At 33.5% G+C, this 21,101-nt stretch overlaps 3 protein-coding genes across 3 annotated transcripts; 1 reads left to right on the plus strand and 2 right to left on the minus strand.

The window, feature by feature from the left end:
• Positions 1 to 4,206: 4,206 nt before the first annotated feature.
• Positions 4,207 to 5,925, plus strand: LOC108991656 (transcription factor MYB26-like). The gene is made up of 3 exons (XM_018965983.2): positions 4,207 to 4,478; positions 4,624 to 4,753; positions 4,883 to 5,925. Exons 1-3 carry the CDS (start codon positions 4,346 to 4,348, stop codon positions 5,688 to 5,690), a joined length of 1,071 nt encoding a protein of 356 aa, XP_018821528.1. The 5' UTR covers positions 4,207 to 4,345; the 3' UTR covers positions 5,691 to 5,925.
• A 4,819-nt stretch (positions 5,926 to 10,744) lies between these two features.
• LOC108991726 lies at positions 10,745 to 13,884 on the minus strand. The gene is made up of 3 exons (XM_018966099.2): positions 13,492 to 13,884; positions 12,056 to 12,155; positions 10,745 to 11,457 (listed from the first exon to the last, which is right to left on the minus strand). The coding sequence occupies exons 1-3, from the start codon at positions 13,757 to 13,759 to the stop codon at positions 11,385 to 11,387; spliced, it is 441 nt and encodes a 146-aa protein (XP_018821644.2). The 5' UTR covers positions 13,760 to 13,884; the 3' UTR covers positions 10,745 to 11,384.
• A 685-nt stretch (positions 13,885 to 14,569) lies between these two features.
• Positions 14,570 to 19,591, minus strand: LOC108991725 (5'-nucleotidase SurE-like). Its single transcript, XM_018966098.2, has 10 exons — positions 19,010 to 19,591; positions 18,689 to 18,783; positions 18,252 to 18,319; positions 18,127 to 18,170; positions 17,800 to 17,877; positions 17,553 to 17,706; positions 16,336 to 16,485; positions 16,068 to 16,178; positions 15,658 to 15,729; positions 14,570 to 14,888 (listed from the first exon to the last, which is right to left on the minus strand). The coding sequence occupies exons 1-10, from the start codon at positions 19,318 to 19,320 to the stop codon at positions 14,790 to 14,792; spliced, it is 1,182 nt and encodes a 393-aa protein (XP_018821643.1). The 5' UTR covers positions 19,321 to 19,591; the 3' UTR covers positions 14,570 to 14,789.
• Positions 19,592 to 21,101: the final 1,510 nt, after the last annotated feature.

Here is a 21,101-nt window from a genome sequence, read left to right on the forward strand (position 1 = left end):
GATCATAGACTTTCATGATCTTGAATCCTTGATCATCATCATGTATTAATTGACTCATTAGTACTCATGAACTATATATATATATATATTCTGTTCACACCAAACTAGCTTGCTTTTTAATTAAGTACCCATCTAAAAAAAGATTAAAAAAAAATTAAGGTTCCAATATGCAGATATTTGTGGTTAAAAACGACGGTCGTCGGCCATTTGTAGTAGCAAGGATTTTAAGATAGTTGTCGTCGCGATAGATAGCTAGCTAATTAGCTTGTTAACACGATCCAATTGTCGACATATATATATATATATATAATAAGCCATTGGTTGGTTTCGATCTCTCCACAATATTCCAAATGAGGTGACTAGCTAGCTAAAGGCTTGGCTTGTGTTATATATGTACTAGATCGAGTATACATGCAGCTGATAACACAAGCAATGAATAATAAATGCATGTTTGTCCTTTTTATACCGTTTTGATTCTCTCTGCCTTTTGTCAGGTAACTTTATCTATTTGTCTCATAAATAAATAAAAGGATGTCTCGGATAAAGTAGTTTTGATACTCATGATCATGATCACATTAATCCCTTTATAATAAATTAATACAAATCTTTATTTCTTCCTATAATTATTATTTATGGTACCTTTAGAAGGAAAAAATATATATTAACATCATCTCTCAAGTTCTTAATCAAATTTAAAGTGTACCCTATAATATAAAGTGTACCCTACAATAGAATTTTTTTGGGAATTAGGAGATGCTTGAAAATTTTATCGAATCCTATATATGGTACGTACATTTTCCATGACAACTACTCTTACAAGTTCATATAATTGGCTAATAAGTAAATTCTTTATAATGATCAATCTCTCTTCTTCTTATTTTCATAAAGGGTAGTTTTTAAGGAAAAAAAATATTTACTTAATCATTAATTTTAAAAAAAAAAATTATTAAGAAAAAAAAGAACTCAGCAGGAGCTACCAATGGGAAGAGCATGAGCAGCGTTTTTCTTTCATAAATTACCTTAAGTGTAAGTAGGCTAGTTTTACATTAAATAATTCAAAGTTGGTCTTCTCAATAATCATTACGATCGAGCGAGTAAAAAAGATGGTTCCTCCACCATTGAACAAAACCTGCACACTCTATAAAATAAACAAAAATGGGGTTAGATGGTAGTAGTACTAGTAGTACTACAACCACATGACCATAATATATCATTGTCACTTTCATGATCTCTATTATCGATATTCTTCTTGCATGTTGTCAAGATCACTACTACAGTCTACTAACAATTATATGCTTCCAAATTAATCAAGTAGTTGTAGATCAGTACGTATCAAAAATACATTACAAAAAAATTACTTATTTACGACCAATTAATTCCAGTGAAATGACTATTTGTCACTAAAATTGGTTGTGAAAAGTCTTTTAGTTACAATAAATTGATTACAAAAGTCCGATTTTCTTGTAATGAATATAAACGACACTTAAATGTTGCTTGGTAGAGATGTCACGTTTTTCCCATATAAAATATAGCTAGCCTAGCTCTCTCTCTCTCTCTCTCTCTCTCTCTCTCTCTCTCTCTATATATATATATATATATATATATGCATGTATGTAATTATATAGACTTAAAAGAATATATTCATTTCCTCCACAGTCATGATCATCGATCATGTCATCCTAGCTAGTTTTTTGGCATCTTCTCCGACATCCTCGTGATCATCATGCATCAAGACATCCGGACTTAGGAAACTTAGAATGATACCCAAATGAGCATTATTATGATATCATTGACTATTAAAATATTGATATGTAGATTAAAAGAATAATTATGATAAATTGGTAATATTCATTAATTGTTTTAAACCTAAGTTAATTTGTTTCTTCATAATTTAGCACATGAGATCACCTCAATTAATTGGTTTAATTCCTTATCTTTAATTAATTTGATTTTTTAAATTAAAAAGAAAAATATATTAAGGAATTCAAATATACAATTAAGTATGATATATCATCAGGATCATCATCTTCACCATCTAGATAGTAGCATATTATATATTAATGCTTGATTAGCGGGCGGTGCCCACCGACTGCATAGCTAGCATGCATGCAGCTGTTAGCTTCTTTTTTAAGATTCTATAGCAGACAAGGAATTAATTTCAGTCAATGGCAATATATATATATATATTAACTTTTCTTTTCAAAACAATGCAATAAGGAATGAATTATATGTAATTTCCGTCAACAACATTACCAAATTCCCTTATTTTCTTCTCTAGAAACATTAATATTGTTTAGTGCACCGACGTACGTACGTAGGATTAATATTGTCATCCTCGTCGTGACGGCCAGACGTTGCAACTAATTAACGTCTGATCTTTTAAAGATGTAATCAAATTAATTGCATGTCTCTCCACCACCAAATCATGTATATTTTTTTTTCCCGTTAACTGATCTTTTTATATATATATATATATATATTAACAAGCTGTTCGAAATAGTACTTCCAACTAAGGAGGAAGGCCGAGAGAGAGAGAGAGAGAGAGAGAGAACCATGCATGCATGCATGCATGCATGCATAAACAGATAGATAAAGTTTCCTAAAATCTTTTCTCAAGCTTTTTGCATATCATAGCTCCGATCGAATCAAATGGTCAAATTGACGTCAGTTAATGATGAGTATAAGCAAAGGTAAGATGATAATAATTACATATAGGAAGAAAGTAAAAAAGAGGACAGTAGGCTAATTGGGATTAGTTTCATATTAATATTCAATATTAGTTAATTTTGATTAAAAGGGAAGATGCTAAAAGTGGAAGATTAGGCTCTACCTTCTCCGACAGCTATTATTGACTAACATTTAGGGACTGCCGCCACCATGCACTTGTCCTCTTGTACATATCATGTAGAAGTAGTTCATGTACGTGTAACTAATTATATATATATTGTTGAAACACTAGGCCTTAATTTTAATATATATATATATATATATATTAACACATTAAAATCGTCGAATAAACATGCATGCCACATGAAAGAGATACGATTAATATTAAACGGTTAATTTATTTATTTCCTTTCGAAAGAGAAGATCATAAATATCTTTTTACGCATGGAATATCGATCGAGTAGCTCAACAATATCTTAATTATCCACTAGGAGAATCCGATACATAGAAAAAAAAAAAAGTATTGTTAAGATATAAATTAAATAATAAAATTTACATATTCTCATCAGTTTAAATTTTTAGGACAAGTGATAATTTAACATATAAATTATGAGAATATTAAGATATAAAATAAATAATAAAATCTTTATTTTTTTATCAATTTAAATTTTTAAGATATTTGAAAATACAGATAAAGACAATTTACCAAGAAAGAAAACATACAATATATTATATATACGAAGTACTTGACATTGCGGAGTTGAATGTCAATTGTCAAATCGACGTATCAACAACCTTACCCTATAAAAAAAAAGTGATTTAGTTTAATGACACCGGTTTAATTTACACGTAAACGACAAGGGTTTGATGATCATTTTCTTCCTGTTTTTTTTTTTTTTTCCCTAAGCTTAGTACTTTGATGTAATCACTGATCCCTATGATTAGCTAGGTTACCTAATTAGCATGCACAAAATTTATATAATTAGTACTGTCATGATCATCCTATAATATTATATACGTTTAGAACTCCAAGATCATGTATAGCTAGGCTGATGATCTATGAAGGTGAGGTGTCCTGATCTCGATCATCGATAACATTTTCATGATTTAAAAACTCATGTTTGTTTGATCGAGAATCTCAGATATGTCCAAATTAGTGGTACCCTTCAAATTACACATCTGGACCCACTTCACTGCATGTACGTGTAACACGGGTCCTAGCTAGCTCAAAGCCTGTACTCCGATGGTCCGACGTTGCTGCTCAGGAAACGAAGAAAGGATCGATATATATATATATATATATATATATATATATATGTCCATTATAAGCAATACAGCTCTTAAAGGAACACTGCAAGTTTTTAGCACTTTGCTACAAATTAACCCTAACTGGGCCACAATGGTACCGCTCCGCCATTAAATTCAAAGCCTGGTCAGTGTACTCACGTCATTTCCATGCTACCCATTTCTCTGTTCTCTCTCAAATAAGAAGAATAAAAATAAAAAAAGTCTCCTGGCTAGCTAGGGCTAGAGCTAGATAAGCGAGATACCTTTCTCTGTTCTCCTTTTTCTCTCTATAGTTCATGATCTAGTTTTTATTAAATACTAATTCCCCCGATCTGCTATTAGCACAACAATATCGATCACTGCTTTGCGAGAAGAGAGAGAGAGAGAGAGGATGGGACATCACTCATGCTGCAACAAGCAGAAGGTGAAAAGAGGGCTATGGTCACCGGAAGAAGATGAGAAACTCATCAATTACATTTCGACCTATGGCCATGGTTGCTGGAGTTCTGTCCCCAAACATGCCGGTAGAACTTTCACCTGCTGCTGATCTCTCTCCCTCTCTCTAAAATGATCATCATTTCAGTTAATACGTAGTACGCTAGATTGCAGGTTAAATATTTTAATTCATTGTTTTTTTTCCATTTTTTGTCGTTTGGATTTGCGATGCAGGTCTACAGAGATGTGGGAAGAGCTGCAGATTAAGATGGATAAATTATCTCAGACCAGACTTAAAACGCGGGAGCTTCTCTCCTGAAGAAGCAGCACTCATAATCGAACTCCATAGCATTCTAGGAAACAGGTACGCTTCATCTTCTTCGATCCTCATCTCCTTTTCTTCTTTTCGTCAATATCCTAAGCATAGATATTGCGGTTATATATAACGCTTTTCAGTATATATGCAAGAGTGACAATTTTTTATTTCGGACAGGTGGGCTCAGATAGCCAAGCACCTACCAGGAAGAACAGACAATGAGGTTAAGAACTTCTGGAATTCAAGCATAAAGAAGAAGCTCATCTCTCAAGAGCTCGCTCCTGCTGTAGCCACCTTTCCTGCTGATATCTGCTATCATGGAAACTCTGAAGAAGGTTTCTTCTCTTTAAATGCAAACCCTAACTGGATCCTCAGCTCTCAACAAGACCAGCTATACCTTCCCAATCCAAACCCAGCGTTACAAGTCTTTGATCAAGGTGATCTTAAATTAGAGAACACCGAATTTGGTGCCAACTTGGTTCATTTTCCGCCCGGCCTGGTGCCTCCACCATCCATTTCTGCTTCTAATGACCCCATGATATGGTCATTAGACTATCAATCCCAACAGCTTGACCTCAGTCAAGAGCATCAAATTTTCAGCATAGGATCAGCAACCAGCAGACATTATCTTGGCGAAAAAGTAATTATCGATCCAAGTATTATCACAGCACCGCATTATGAGAATTCATTAGCAGTGCCTCCGATGCCAAAACTTTGTGAGATCATTGATGGGAATGTTTGTAGCGTTCCATATTCATCTGCTTCGCAAGATCACGCTCTTGAACCGCTTGCTATCCCATGTTTTCCATCTGGTTCCAACTATCCGCATGATCCACAAGTAGTACCCAACAATCAAATGGAGTATATGATCGATGTCATCATGCCATCATCATCTTCTTCATCGCCATCTTGCTTCTCCCCATTGTCAAGTGGCCAACTGTCACAAACCCTAAGTTTCGTTCAAGCTGGGACCCAGCTTAGGTAGACATGGTACTTTATTGGAGTAATTGGGTACGGTGCATGCATGTATTGATCATAGGCATATATTTAATTGATATATAGAACGCATTGTATTTATTGAGAAAACCTAAATGTTTCTAGGTCAAGGTGAGTAATGCTGGTGAAGTTCCATTCACATGTGCATATGAGTATTTTTCTAGTCTGGAGTACTTCTACTACTGAACTATATATATTTGTATATCATGCACTCAAAATTTCTACTTTATATATATATATAGCAGCACCTGTTTTCATGACCATTTTACGACTTCAATGCATGGGTCTCTCTCTCTCTCGATCTTTCGATTCTGATCTCCCTCTCCATAAAGAGTTGCGGGTGAGGACATGCATGATCAATAGAAGACAAATTCACAGACTCCATAGTCAACGTGTAGGAATTTTTACGCCATAAAGCTACTAGAAAAGTGATACAGTCACCGATCGATGAGCTAGCGTGGTACTTGTGGCGGCTAACATGATTGTACGGATCATTACATAAAGCACACGGAAAAAGAATCATTCTATCAAGGATGATCAAGGGTTACAGACAAAACTGTCTAATTATCAATTCTCATCAGATATCGATGGGCTTCATCATGTCTTTAAAACTATATTGGTTTCCCATGATATCCGGCTAGCTGCAGCAGCAGCTTGCTGTGAATTTTGAGGGATTAACTGTATCCAATTACGTGTAATGATCGACAATATATTATATATTATAATTAATGACATTAATAGTTCGTAACAAAAAAAATCAATAAACTAATCCTTTTAAGAATTCGGTATATGGACGTTAAGTGTATAATATATATTATATATATAAGGGTCTATTATTGCAAAACTTAATTTATTTTGGTCGAAAATAAATTTAAATTCTATAATATTGCAACTTAATTGATCAGCAAATCTAAATTCTAGCTGCTTCAATTGATGTACGTACGTCGTGTTTGCAGGTTGCATCAAATTAAGGGATTGATATATATGATCCCAGCTCGCTCGATCGTCAGATCATTATAGAATTAATGTGATCATGATGATCAGCTTTTTAATTATTAATTGACCCTCCATGCACCTTTGTAGTTACGCTAGCTGTAAGTCATCTAATTTGTAATCTATTGCGCGCATAGCTAGGGGAAGAGAGAGAGAGAGAGAATTTTGAAGTGAAATTATATATATTACATCATGATATCTATTAATTAATTAATTAATCGCAGTGCTACTTCTCCTTATATCACCCTATAACTTAAAAGCGTGTATAAAACATGAACAGTAGTGAATAGTAGCAGCCTTTTCTCAGTTCAGTCCCTCAGTTTCTCAGTTCCTCAGTTCTTCGTTCAGTCCCTCAGTTCCGATTTTAATCGTTACATACAGATAAACGTAAAATAAATATCTAATCTTTACATATAAGAGATGAGATATCTGATCTACACACTTTCATCTCAAATTTACAGAACGCTCCAAATTTACAGAACAATTCTCGCATATTTTTTTCTTCTTTCTCTGTGTGGGTTTCGGTGAGGGACACGGAGGCTGCGCGTGGGGGATTCCGAAGGTGGGTGCCATGGTCGGCGCCTTGAAGGGGACTCGTCGGTGGTGGTCGTGAGGTTCGGTGGCCACGTACGGCGGCGTAACGTGAAACAAATGGGTGAAACCCATTTCCGTTCGGTCTCCGTGGGGGAGACGGAGGGCTGCGCGTGGCCCACTTCGAAGGCGGCTGGGATGGTCGCCGCCTTGAGGGGGACTCCTCCGTCGTGGTCGTGACCGTCGGTGTCGACGTACGGCGGCGGAAACTCAAAAAAATCAAAGAGACCCATTTCGGTTCTCCTTCCACGGAGGAGACCATGGCTGCGCGTGGGGAAGATTGAAACTGCCAGGGATGCTCGCCGGCGTGAGGAGAACACGCCGACGTTGGCCGTGACGATAGCCGGGACTCGGCGGCGCCGGGCAGCGCTGGAGGAGAACCACCGTGCTGCGGAATCGCCTACGAGAGAGAGAGAGAGTTTAAGAAAAAATAATTGTGTTGAATACATTTATTAAGTATTTATATGTCCTACAATTTAATGTTCAATAATAATAATTTTTTTTTTCTTTCCTTTACAAATATACTTTTGTTTTTACTGTAATATTATATTGTTGAATTTTCTACATAGGTTGAACTCCGTGAAGTTGAAAGTGGAAACAAGATATCCCAACAACAAGCTGCTCATAAAAGTATCAAAAGTATGGATCCTTTAACTTCTTAATTTCATACTGTAAATTAATAACTGAAATAATTTATTTTGCTTCATTAATTTTAGAATTTTTTAAGTCAATTATTTAATGTCATTTATTCAATATTTATTTTGCATGAACTTTGAACTGTTTCAAATTATAATTTCGAATTAGTTTAAAAATTATTTGAAGGTTTTTACATTATATATTATTTATATGACATAATTTAATTTAAAAAATAAATTTTTAAAATTTAAATCTTATGTATTCAAGAAAATATAACTAACAGCAAAAATTATATTAAAAATTGTAACACAGTCAATTACATTAATAAAATGTACAAATAAAACATAAAAGTGGCTACATATAGAATTTTTATATAGGAAAACTTTATCAACAAATCTATTTCTATATGTAAATACTTATATCAATATTTATAGTTTTACCTATATAATTATATAAAATCAATTATTGAAATATTAAAAATTTCAAAAATTGAAATTGAAATTAAATATTTTGATAAAATAGAGTACGTACTTATTAAAAATAATATTGTATATAAACTTATACTCTAAAAGATGCTTGAAAAATAAAATAAAATAATAATTTTGTGAATATTCAATGATAAATTATCTCGGCTATATACAACAACAATAAACAGTACCACAATAATAAATGAATTTTACTACACAACTTCTATCACATTTTACATTTTATATTTTTTTGAATTTCTTAAATTTTTAATATTTTTTTTAAAATTTTTTTGTGAGTTAGAAAGCAGTGCTATAGTATAAATAGTAATTAACCAGTACTGAACAGTAATTAACCAGTAATAAATGGAGTGTAGAGTGTTAGAAAGCAGTGAAGATTTTTTTATAATAAATACTACTAACCAGTATAAATAGTAATTAACAGTGCTATAGTATGTGATATAATAATAAACAGTACTGAACATTACTCGTGAACAATAATAAACAATTACAGTAATAAACAGTTCTAAACAGTAAAATAAATGAAAGAATTTTATTAAATATTTTAAAAAATTAAAATCATGTAAATAATTAGAGTTTTTAATATAATTTAAATCTCATAATATTTTTAATTAACTAAAATCATTTCAGTAGCAAAAGAAACAATTATGTAATATTTAGTCGTTTTAGACTCTACTTTCAGTAACCAAAAAAATAATTATGTAATATTCACTTTCCTGACTTGCTTAAACATATAGTCTGTCTAAATCTATTATCAGAAACTTTAAACAATTATAATTTACTTAAACAATTAATTATATTATCTTCATAGACCTTATCATTAAATTCTCTTATTCTACACTAGATGTTTATATTTTAGAATAACTTAATACAGGGCAAACGTGCATCGCACGTACATACACGGCTAGTATATATATATATATATATTTATATGCATGAATTAATTATGGCGTTTAGTTAGTTGATCTGCATGCATGCTTTACGAGGAGTAGCAGCAGCTAGGTCGCGCGTCAAATTAATAACTTTTCGAATCTACCCATGATCGATCAGATAACTTTATAAAATAATCACGTTTTGCTTGCTATTTCTTTTTTCTTTTTCTTTTTTTATTTTTTTTTATTTTTTCATGAAGTAAACTGTACTATCAAAAAACGACAACAACATTAACACTACCATATTCTAATTAATTTTCAGTTTTTAGGAGTATATATATATTGTGAAGTACTACTACTGTCTACCCATGATGAGTTGAAATAAAAATTAAAAATTAGTTAAATAAAATATTATTAAAATATATTTTTTTAAAATTATTTTTATTTTGATATTTAAAAAAATTGAATTGTTTATTTTATTTTGTGTAAAAATTTAAAAAAATTGTAATGATTAAATGAAATGAGATGAAATGTTATGTGAAAGTGAACAAAGCCTAATTTATAAATAGTAAGATTCCAGTCTTACCAAAATTAGTACTTATATATCACCTTGGCGATCCAAATATAAATTTTAGAAAAATGATAAACACATAAATAACACTTTACACAATAATATTTTAAAAGGAGGGACATATATTTTTGTAAAATACTTTATAAAACTAACATCATTTTATAAAAATATCTTTATTTTATATTGTGTGTTGTGAAATATATTGTAAAATGTATTGTATGGATATCACTACTCTAAATTTTATGGCATGACATCAACGTAATTTACGTACCTTCTCTTCTAGGAACTGAAGCTATATATGAAATTTAATGCAAATAAATTACTTTGACGAACCAGTATTAATTCCAATGTTTGGGGAACTCTTCTTTTTTCCAACGAAAGAAAATTGTGAAATTATTAATAGAACTCCACTTTGAATAATGATTGGTGCTACAGTCACCGAAACGAGTGTCCCGAAGATGTCCCGAATAGCATATATCATCAAGTTTTTCTTTTTTTTTCTTGTGTTTTTTTAATCATTATAAATATTTTTAAAAAAACATAAAAAATTCACAACATTATTAAAAACACTTTCTTAATCATTAAGTATTAAAAAAAAAAGAGATAAGAGATTTCGAGAGAAATCTTCTAGACCCATTTTCAGGATCCCAAGCATTTCTCTTAATAATATATATATGCTATCATCCCCATGATACATTCGTTTCGCTTAAATTAATTTGTAACTGAGTAAATTCCTAAATAATTAATTAAATGAGTGAAATTAATATATTCTAATTAATTACCCTATAAACAGTAAAATAAATTTTGATCAAATCACATGGTTTTCCTAATTCCCATTACTTTTCTTTTAAAATTAGATATACATGAAAATAATTAAAGAAAAAGATAATGCCCATTTCAGTCTCTTCGACGTGATTTTTTTTAATCGATTAATGTGTGTACAGACAAAACCTTGCTTTACAAGCAACGTAAGTGTGAGCCAGACAAATTAAGGTTTCCTTTCCTTTTACTTTCACCTTTCCCGTGAACACAATCTGGGAAGCAATATCGCGGCACCTTCCAATCAAGCGCCCTTCGTTTCAAGTTACATCGGATAGAGACATGCATGCATTCCTTGATCATGCTCTTGTGACAGCCAGACATCAAACCAAAATCACAAATTACAACAAAACTGAAATTTACATGCAAACAAACTACAAACTTTCGCATGACTAATTAATCTTGAGTGACCAAAAAAAAAAAAGCAAGGAACACATCAGAGTTCGAATCGTACTCAATGGCCTTGATCTAGACCCTTCCTTCTTTCAGGTGCGCTGATCCACCACATAATTAACGCAAATATTCTTTCCAATTTGCAGACTTGCAGTCTTACCAAAATACAGGCCAAGCTGTCAAAGGCTTGTGGCCTGATTGTCATAAACTCCCTACCTCCAAAATGGAGGTCTTGGATTCGAAACCCCCCCTCTTCCCAAATGTGTAAAAAAAAAATATAGGCCAAGATTTAGCCTTTATTTTACTCAGAAGAGACAAAAACGCTAAGCCGTAATTCTTGCCCGGCCCTTTGCTATTCTTCGAGCAATGACTCTCCTCCCACCCTTGGTTGCCTTGCTGTTCATGCAAAAAAAAAAAGTTCCTTAGCCAACATGAAAATCCTATATGGTTCTGATCACAATTCTCTAAGGTAAGTAAAACACATGCCAGAAGCCAGACATGACTTGACCACAAAAAGATCGCAATTCCAAACATATTGGGCCCCGTTTGGATTGAGAAGCGATCACAACTCATCTCATCTTATCATTAATTACAATTTTCTCAAATTCCAAAAAAAAAATATAATAAACAATTCAACTTTTTCAAATCTCAAAACAATAATAATATTAAAAAATAATATTCTAACAATATTTTATTCAACTTTCATCTCAACTAATCTCATTTTAACTCACTATTCAAACGGCACTAGAGTATAAATGAACATTAAACTCTTGCATCAGCTGATGTAACAGAAAGCTCAAAGACTTTCCAAGAAGTCCAACTATGTCCAACCGTGAATCAAATTTGGTCCACAGACTTTTCCAGTTTAAAGCTAGCTAGCACATTGTCATTTGTAACTCGAAAACCATATGTATGAGTTATTCTGTTTTTTTTTTTCTATTTAACACACACACACACACACACAAAGGAAGTAGAGCAGAGCAGAACAACATACCGAGCAAAGAACCCATGATTCCTCTTACGCCGGATGAGGCTAGGTTGGAAAGTCCTTTTGGGAAATAAAAGCATTGGCTCATTTGAAGAAGAAACATCTCCTGCAGAAATAAACAACTGCCAGTTATGCAGAAATCAGAAATAAAGGATGAAAATGAGGTCAATCACTAAAATTTTGAGCCAACACTGGAAAGTCCATCTAAAGTGTTACTGGGATATGCCTTTACATAACAGTTCCATATTGCTAGAAGATATTATATCCACACGTGTTTCATCACCTCATCAGTCACGCCGTTTGCAAATTTACCCATAATATCAGCCCCCTACTGCAGTTTGATGTCTAAAAATAGTATCACCTCAACCTGTGTAAAGCCTATGTGGCACCACCATTCAAATTCCGAAGCCAACCTAAATTCTCTCTCATAAAAAAAGTATACTCATTAGCTATCTGGCTACACCATCAGCATGCCCATATCATTCAGAAACGCAAAAGATCTTATAGGGTTTATCCTGTTGAGAAAATACTTAATTCTGAGAGAAGATACCAGAAGTAAATGTCTGAATTACCTTAAAAAAGGCAATAAGTGCCTCTGTATCAGCAACTTTGAAGCATGAGTGTTGAGGTTAAAGGACTATCAAGTATCAACCGTTCCAAGTGTATACAAACTCTCAAGTCTACAAGCAAAATATCATGCAACAAGTAGAAGAGACCAACAGCTGTCCCCGTTTGAGTTTATTCTTGCCTGCATAGATTATGCAATCCTAGAGAGCATTTGGCAGAAGTTGGGCAAAGTCTCCTTCAACCCGCTAGTGCAAAGACTCAAATAAAAGCACCAGGAGCAGCAGAAACTAAGATGCATTTGCAAATTCCAAAAAATTTCTCCTCAATCAAACGTAATGGCAGTTGAGGCTAAAGCAACTACCGTCTTCCATTTTCATTTCAGTGAGGAAAGATTGAACGATACTAAACTTCCATGCAAATTGGATTGCCTAATGCAATTAGTTACCAAAAAAAAAAAAAGGTGAGTAACCAAACCAGCTAATTATTCTCCAATCAAGTGGAATTTAGTGCTTATTCCTACCATACAAGAATGCCTATTATCTAGTGCTAGAAGCTTCGCCAGAAGCAAGCAAGACGAGGTCTCCAATCAAGATTCTGCATGAGTACATATCCAATGCTATATTATTCTCTTTCCCTAAATTCTCTCAGGAACCAGATCCAAGTTATAGACAAGCTCGTTGAATATACAAATTCACCACTGATCAGTTTTTCGAATCATCAGTACCCAATAATGCCTCTCTCATTTGGTTATCTATTTGAATATTTTCAAAGCAACCAAACAGAGCATTAACAAAATCTAGTTCATCCTTGAATTTTCTCCGAAACCGAACATATATGTGCGTACTTACAAAGTCAGAGAGAGAGAGAGAGAGTACCATCCGGCAAGAAGAACCGAAGCGAAGGGAGGCCACAGGGGTAAAGGAAGCTTTCAGAGGTAACTTTTTGCAGAAATTCAGCATGGTTTTGCTGTGGCAAATGGAGGGAGGTCTGGAACTTGGAGAGTGATGGGAATAGCTTTGGACTGATATCGAGGCCTTCAGATACGATTCGGAGATACGTATTTGGGTTCTGGTGAACAAAGGGGTTGGACGATAACCGATTCAAAAGAGAAGCTCCGGTACGGACCAGGTTTCTCAAAGCCATTTCTGTTTCGAAGAAGAAACGGTAATGGTTCTTCTGCTAAACCCTAGAGAGAGTGACCCAAAAAGGGGTGGGGATAGGTGTGGAATTTAAATATTGGGCTGTGAGCTGCGGTGAGCTTCGGGGTCGTGTTTGGTTGCATGGGCTTCAGTATACGTATAAATGATTCAAGACCCTTTTTTTTACAAAGACAATTAATTCATCCATCAAACAATTAACACATCTCCGCCTTAATAATATTAAAAGATAATATTTTATTCAACTTTTATTTCTATCATCTCATTTTAACTTATTATTCAAACAGCAAGAACACAACACATTACACAATAATATTATAAATAAATATATCTTTATAAAATGATGTTATTTTTATTTTACAAAAATATCTCTCATTTAAAACATAATTATGTAAAATATCATAAAAAAATAGTGTAAATTATTTTCCTTATTGAAATGCAACACAACTACATATCCTTCCATCCGTTTCGTACCACCGACCGATTTGTCTGTAACGGGAAGATTTTGGTTGATAAGAGAAGCATCTTTAAAGGGAAAATTAAACTGAAAAGGAATAGAAAACAAGCTCAAAATGCTTGCTTTCTGAAAATAAATCGCTTTCTGGCAAAAACCCAAGTCAGTCAACGTGTATATTAATTTGATAGAAATTAGCAGAAAGAAACTTAACTGTCCATTACAAGAAGCTAATCCAAAATTTTGCTACAGGAAAAATTACTGTCCCACCCAAAAAGGAAGAATAGAATAAAAGAAAGGCAATAATAAACTGGCAATTCTGAAAAATGCCAAAAGGAAGCATTTGCTCCACAACAGAAATAAGGGATTATAAAACTTAAATGGAGAAGAAGAGTAGGTCAAAGAATAGCGATAACAAAGAAGCACAAATTGGAATTAATTGTTCACTTAATAATGACTAAGACTATCAGAAAGAACAGCAGACCCATACAAATTTAATAACACCAGAATTCCAAAATGTACACTAAAATCATGCTGGGTTGGTTGGTTGGGGAAGAAGCTTTTATTGCTCTCCATGAAGTGCAGCTGAGATCCAATCTAAGGCAGCTGTTTGAATGTCCATCTCAATGTGTGGAGAAAGGGGAAGAGGAGTTACTGCAATCTGTCCCAGCAAGGGGGAGACAAGAATCAGCAGCAAAGGAAACTAAAAATAATAATATAAAAAAAGACAGGCAGAAAAGTATCTAATTTTCTTGAGACATGAGCATGCAAAATGCTACCTAAACTAACACTGGGACCCTTCCAAAAAAAGATATCCTTGATCCATTATACAGTAGCAAGATCATTTACAGCTTTCGACCGGATCTGGCAGTGGACCTTATCAGTGCGTCACATAATTGGGAGATTAAGCTCTCTAACTCATTCTATAATTACCCAAAAAAGTCCTGTAGTATTTCCTCATTGACACTGGGACCCATAACATTTAAGTATGAGCCATAAAATCAAATATGAAAACAGCAACATTCAACCAATAATGATGGCATGCAGTCTGGCACTAAACACATGCATCATTACTTTTACCTTCACATTCTACGTAACACATAACTAGAATTTTCTATGATGGCCTTACCGAGATTTTTTCTTCCATCCCTTTCCAGAACAATCTCAATTTTTTCTTCCATCCCTTTCCAGAACAATCTCAATCATACAGGCAAGTGGAATCCACTCTTTCATTGGGACCCATTTGGATTTTATTACAGTTATTTGAACAGGAAAAGTAATGGAAGAAAAAAAAATTAGGGGTGGAACTTGGAAGGAGCTGACCACATCCAAATGATACTAGTGAAAATCTGGATTCGGTCATTTAATTTTTAAATGATCAAATGACACTAACAAGAAAAAGGTCCTAAAAATCCATATTATCTACTTACAAATCCATTTTCAAGAGCTCTGAAATCCAGATCCTCATCATTCTCTTCCTGATCCTGATCCTGATCCAGGAACTGCAAATAGAAGAATGCCCATGCCTTAGTTCATCACTTCATGAAACAACTAAATACTTTCATATGATATGGATGGGGTTTTCTTTTTGGGCATTTGGATCCCTTAAGAGTTTTTTATCAAATTCTAGGATCTTGAGTGGGAGAAAGATAGACACAATAAGTGAATCCCACAACATTTATAGCTGCACGAGTAAATGTCTCGGGCAGCATTAAATGCCCAATAAATGCTATGGGACCCGCTTTATAGGTCTATCCCTCTCACTCTAGACCTTAGAGTTCGGTCAAGAACCCTGGAGGATCTCTATCCTCTTTTTTTGGAGGAGGTGGGGGTTTAATACCTGTAACCGGAAAAACTTCTTCACCCGGTTGAAATCAGATTTGCCTGCAACACCAACTGATTCAATCTCCACAACATTCTTTTTTTGTGTGGTCAAACGGCGAGCTGCACCCTGAAAAGCACAAAAGTTTAGAATCCAAGAATGAGCACTGAAAAATGCAGTATAATCCATCCATTATTTTTATCATTTTTTAACAAGTAACTTCTTTAGAATTCCTACTTTGAAAAATAAATAAATAAATCAAAGATTCTCAGTAAGAGCTACTGACTGCAGCAGATGCATCTCGGCCAAGCTGTGCAAGCTGAATGCCAAGGCTTTGTTGATTGGACATGAAATGTCCAGCAGGATACCGGTTAGCTGAAACAGCTTGCCAGTTAGGAGTGGATCTCCACATACTTTGCCTGGTCAATTTGAAGCCCTGTCAAGAAAAAGATTTTCACACGTTTGTGAGGGAAAGTATAAAGAATAATAAATCTTAAAACGAGTTAATATCCTAAAAGCAATGATTTATGCGAACACCACTTGGAAGTGTACAAAACACAAGCATCATAGCTCAGTTGACAAAGTCAATCGAGGGTTTGTGCCTGTGAGGCTGGGTAACATTTTATGGTGCGCAGCTGGGGTAAAGAATAGTTATATAAAATAATAAAGTATCCACATGTCTCACATCAACCAAGAATAACATGGTTCTATAAGTAAGACTCAAAACATTACCCCGATTACATTGCTACTGAAAATCGTCTGAGGCTATTTGTACATGCTTAACAGCAGATGCAAATTTCCAGATGCAGATTTCCAATGTATTATGTACTGTTCTATAGCAGTATAATTTTTCAACAGCCCAATTACCTAGTACAACCTCTTTTTTCTTCTAAGAAACAATAAAGGTTATTTTTACCTTAATTTTTGAGATCACTCCACTACTATTCAGTATTTTATCATTATTTTTCACCTATTTTTCACTACTTTTTACTATTATTCACTACTATTCAATATTTTATCATTATTTTTTTACCATTTTTTCACTACCATTCACAGATCATCTGAAATCACCTTACTACCCAAATGTAGCCTAACTCACATAACACGACCAAGAACAAATCATTGGCTACCAAAAACAAGCATTTTGAAAAGATTTAAACTAGCTAGATTTCTCACTCATTGAATCTGAGAGTCTGGAACTAAATGCATCCCCCCTTTTTTTTTTTATTCTCCTCAAAAAATTTTTATACATAATCTTGAAAAATAAATAAAGACCCCATCTAATAATCACTATCAAACTCTTTCCATACCCTTACACCACAGAGTACATCGCTTTCACTCCTAAAAACCCCTTCAATTAAGCACAGATTAACTTGCCAATGAAAGGAAATTTTGCTCATAAGGGTTTCAAAATACACCATAAATACATATATAAAATAAAAATAATGTATCAAAAAGAACTTTCAATTAGCAACATATATCCTTAACATAAAAGTTCCAAACCTTTTTTGTAAAAGGAGAAGTGGGAATCTCTATATTCAAAGAGCAGCTTTTGGGGAAAAGTCCTTTCTCAATATCCCTGATAGCTGCATTTATTAAAGGTAAACAAACAGCAACTGCATCCTTAAAATCAGTCTCTTTACTTTCATCCTTCTTCCTGCAATAGATTAACACCAAATGATTACTGATCGACATTTAAAAAATAAAAAAGCAGAGCTTCAATTCGTATATAAAAGAAATGTGAAGTCACCAGTTCAGTGATATTGATAATGATGGCACGCCACATATCATTGCCTCTCTAGCTCCAGCAACAACACCTGAGTAAAACCTGATTGAAATCTCAATTATTAAGTATCGTGGGTCTTCAAATAAGGGCTAAAAATCATGAGGAAAGAACTAAGAACACACATATTTAGCTTATATAACTCACGCAAAAGTAGTCAAACATAAATTTTGTATATTTACATGATTCTAAAGTTTACCCTGTTTGGTTAAAATAGGATAAAATTCAAATAATAATCATGCATGCACTAACAACTTTCATGTGATGACTACTTACAAAAAAACAAAAACTCACATTTGATGACCACAGCTTGATCCCCGATTAATTCCACTGATCACCTGAAAATCAGATCATTTATGAGTCTTCTAAACACCAGAATCTATATATAGTCACATTTATGACATCGTGTAGATGCTAACCAGAAGAGGCTTTGACCAAGAAAATAATGCCCCCGACAATGCTAATGAGACACAGTCCACGGGAGTCCCTGATTGAAAGAATCATGATCGAGCGTATTAACATCAGTAAAAGCAACGATACCACAAGACCCAGATCAAAGTTACATAATCTATCAGGCATGCATTGATAACTACAAATCGCCGAAGTTTTCAATCCATATAATGACTCTGGCTCATAGTTAAGATTGAATATCATAGAACACACATTATGATTGCCCAATTTCATAGGCATAAATAAAATCCAACACGCAAGAAATAATAAATTCATAAAACCCACGAATTATTTTAATAGTTACAGATCCAATTACATTGATTAATAAAACTTGGGACATAGAGAAGATGAGATTTTTTTATAAGTGGCAAAGAGAACAATGCATGAGGATATAAGAAACTCATACCCGAAACTTCAAAAGCCGTCGCACCATCAATCTCAGCGGAACTCACAGCAACAGTCTCTTGGTGAGTCACGGAATGACCCGACACTGATTTGTCCCTAATGGAACCGAAAGTAAATTAAGAAAAAATGAACGGATAGTAAATAAACCAATAATCACAGGGACTCGAAATTCTGATATGATTAACCTAATGGAAATAAACAATAAAAATAAATCGGAAAAATCGCAGACCAGATGATAAGATAAAGGGAAATAAGCAATAAAATGCACAAAAGAAATACAAAAACAAAAGAGAGAACCAGAAATTGAAAAAAGAGAACCCACACTTGCGGGGCGCAGACATGGACATTGTACAACCCTTCACGGACCAGAGCTTCGACGAGGTAAACAAGGCCAGGGGAGTCAATCCCGTCGCCATTAGTGACCAGCACAATGGGCTTGGAACTGTCTATGGCCTCCTCGTCCTCCACGGCATCAGAAACCGAGGTGGAAGAAGACGGTTGGGTGGATTCTGTGTTGGCTTTGACTTGATCGTTTGCTTTGTCGGATTCATTGTTCTTCTTGCTAAGAACTTCCTGAAGATTGGAGATGAGGCCCGGAGGCAAGAAGTTGTTCTTGACGGAAGTGGAAGTCATATCATAGACGGGTATGTTGAGGAAAAATAAAGTGGGAGTGTGCGTCTGCACCTGCTAATTTTGGGTCAAGAAGGATCAGAATAAAAAACCCTAGAGGGAGAGATGTAGAGGAAGAAAAGGAGAGGAGGGGGCCGGGGGGCAATAAAGCGCTGAGAGGAGAATGAAAAGGATAGAGAAGATGGACCGGTTCAAACGGCGTTATTTTGAAAGAGACAGAGACAGAGAGAGACAGCGAAAGAAGGAGAGATTACTTGTGTGGTTGGTGTAACTTGCTATCATTAAAGACATTGGGGAAGAAGCAACAGTACGCTGTTGCGTTTGAAAAAACGCGTTTTTTCTTCAGTCTCGTTTTTAAATAATGTGCGAGAAATCATATTCGCACACGTAGAATGTGCAGTAAATTTTTTAATAATAATTTATATTTTTTTTTAAATATTATTCGATATTTACATACTTTATGACTGTATATAACATTACTTATAATATTTTATCGTCAATCAAAAATAATATAAAAATATTAATTAATTTTATGAATAGTATTGTTTTTCGATTTATTAATTTTTTAATTAAAAATTCTTTCCATCATTTTATTTGATTTTAAAAATTGATATTTATAATCGTAGAATGTGAGATATCATGCAATGATTTATCTTTTTTAATTGTAAGCTTATTGACAATGTTTTATTTATAACAATACACAGTGTATAATATATAATTGGGTAACGAAGCATTGAGATGTATACAAGTCAAAAAAATAGAAGGGATGCGAATCTGTAGTGCTTTTGGAGGGAGACAAGCAAGAAAGCTATTCCCCAAAATTTTGCCACTTTTAAAGGGGAGAATGCATGAGAGAGAGAGAGGACAAGCACAGCGTATTGAATCACGAGTGGAATTGTGGATAAGGATGGTTGAAATTACACTTAGTGGATTATTAACTAGTTGAAGGACGTATGCTGTGAATTAACGTTGACAACTCTATAAGTTTAAAAAAAAAATTCCATTATTTTTCAACAGCATTTTAATAAAATGAACTATAACTTGCTAGTTAGGAGAAGAGGCTATCATATTAATATGAGAAGTTTCGTACAATTTTTTTATAAAATATCTATTTTGTCATAAAATTGTATAAAAAAAAATATTTTTATAACAAATTTGTATAAGATTTATATATGAGATGAGATGAGATGGCTTTAAATAAGTTTGATAAAATATTGTTAGAATATTATTTTTTAATATTATTATTATTTAAAATTTTTAAAAAAATTTAATTATTTATTATATTTTATGTATAAATTTGATAAAATTATAATCACGAGATGAAACCATCTTTAAATCTAAACAAGACCTTGTCCGTGACATTATTAAGATATTAAAAGAGAAATGCACGTCGTATAGCATCTGTAATGAACGATCCCTCCAAATTTTAATACAACTCATAACGCAATTTACGTAATCTGGATTTTTTGTCGAACAGAGTTTGCCTTTTAAACATTTTTTTTCTTTTATTATTTTAAATCCCATATCCAGATCGTTGTACTTGGCAAGACAGGATTTTGTAGCCGATGGCATCTCTCAGCTTGAACAAAAGTGGAAAAATAAAAGAGAATATAAATAGTAATTTATCATCATGATCTATGAGAAAGAATACTGCATGGGGTGCTGGAGATTTTATTTCAACTAACTATTTTTGATATAATTATAAAATATATAAATATCCTATAATTATCTTTTTTTTTTTTTTAAAGAATATAATTTATTATTTAAAAATTAATTGATTCGCA

This window comes from Juglans regia, chromosome 7 (genome assembly GCF_001411555.2).
Source record: "Juglans regia cultivar Chandler chromosome 7, Walnut 2.0, whole genome shotgun sequence".
NCBI lineage: Eukaryota > Viridiplantae > Streptophyta > Magnoliopsida > Fagales > Juglandaceae > Juglans > Juglans regia.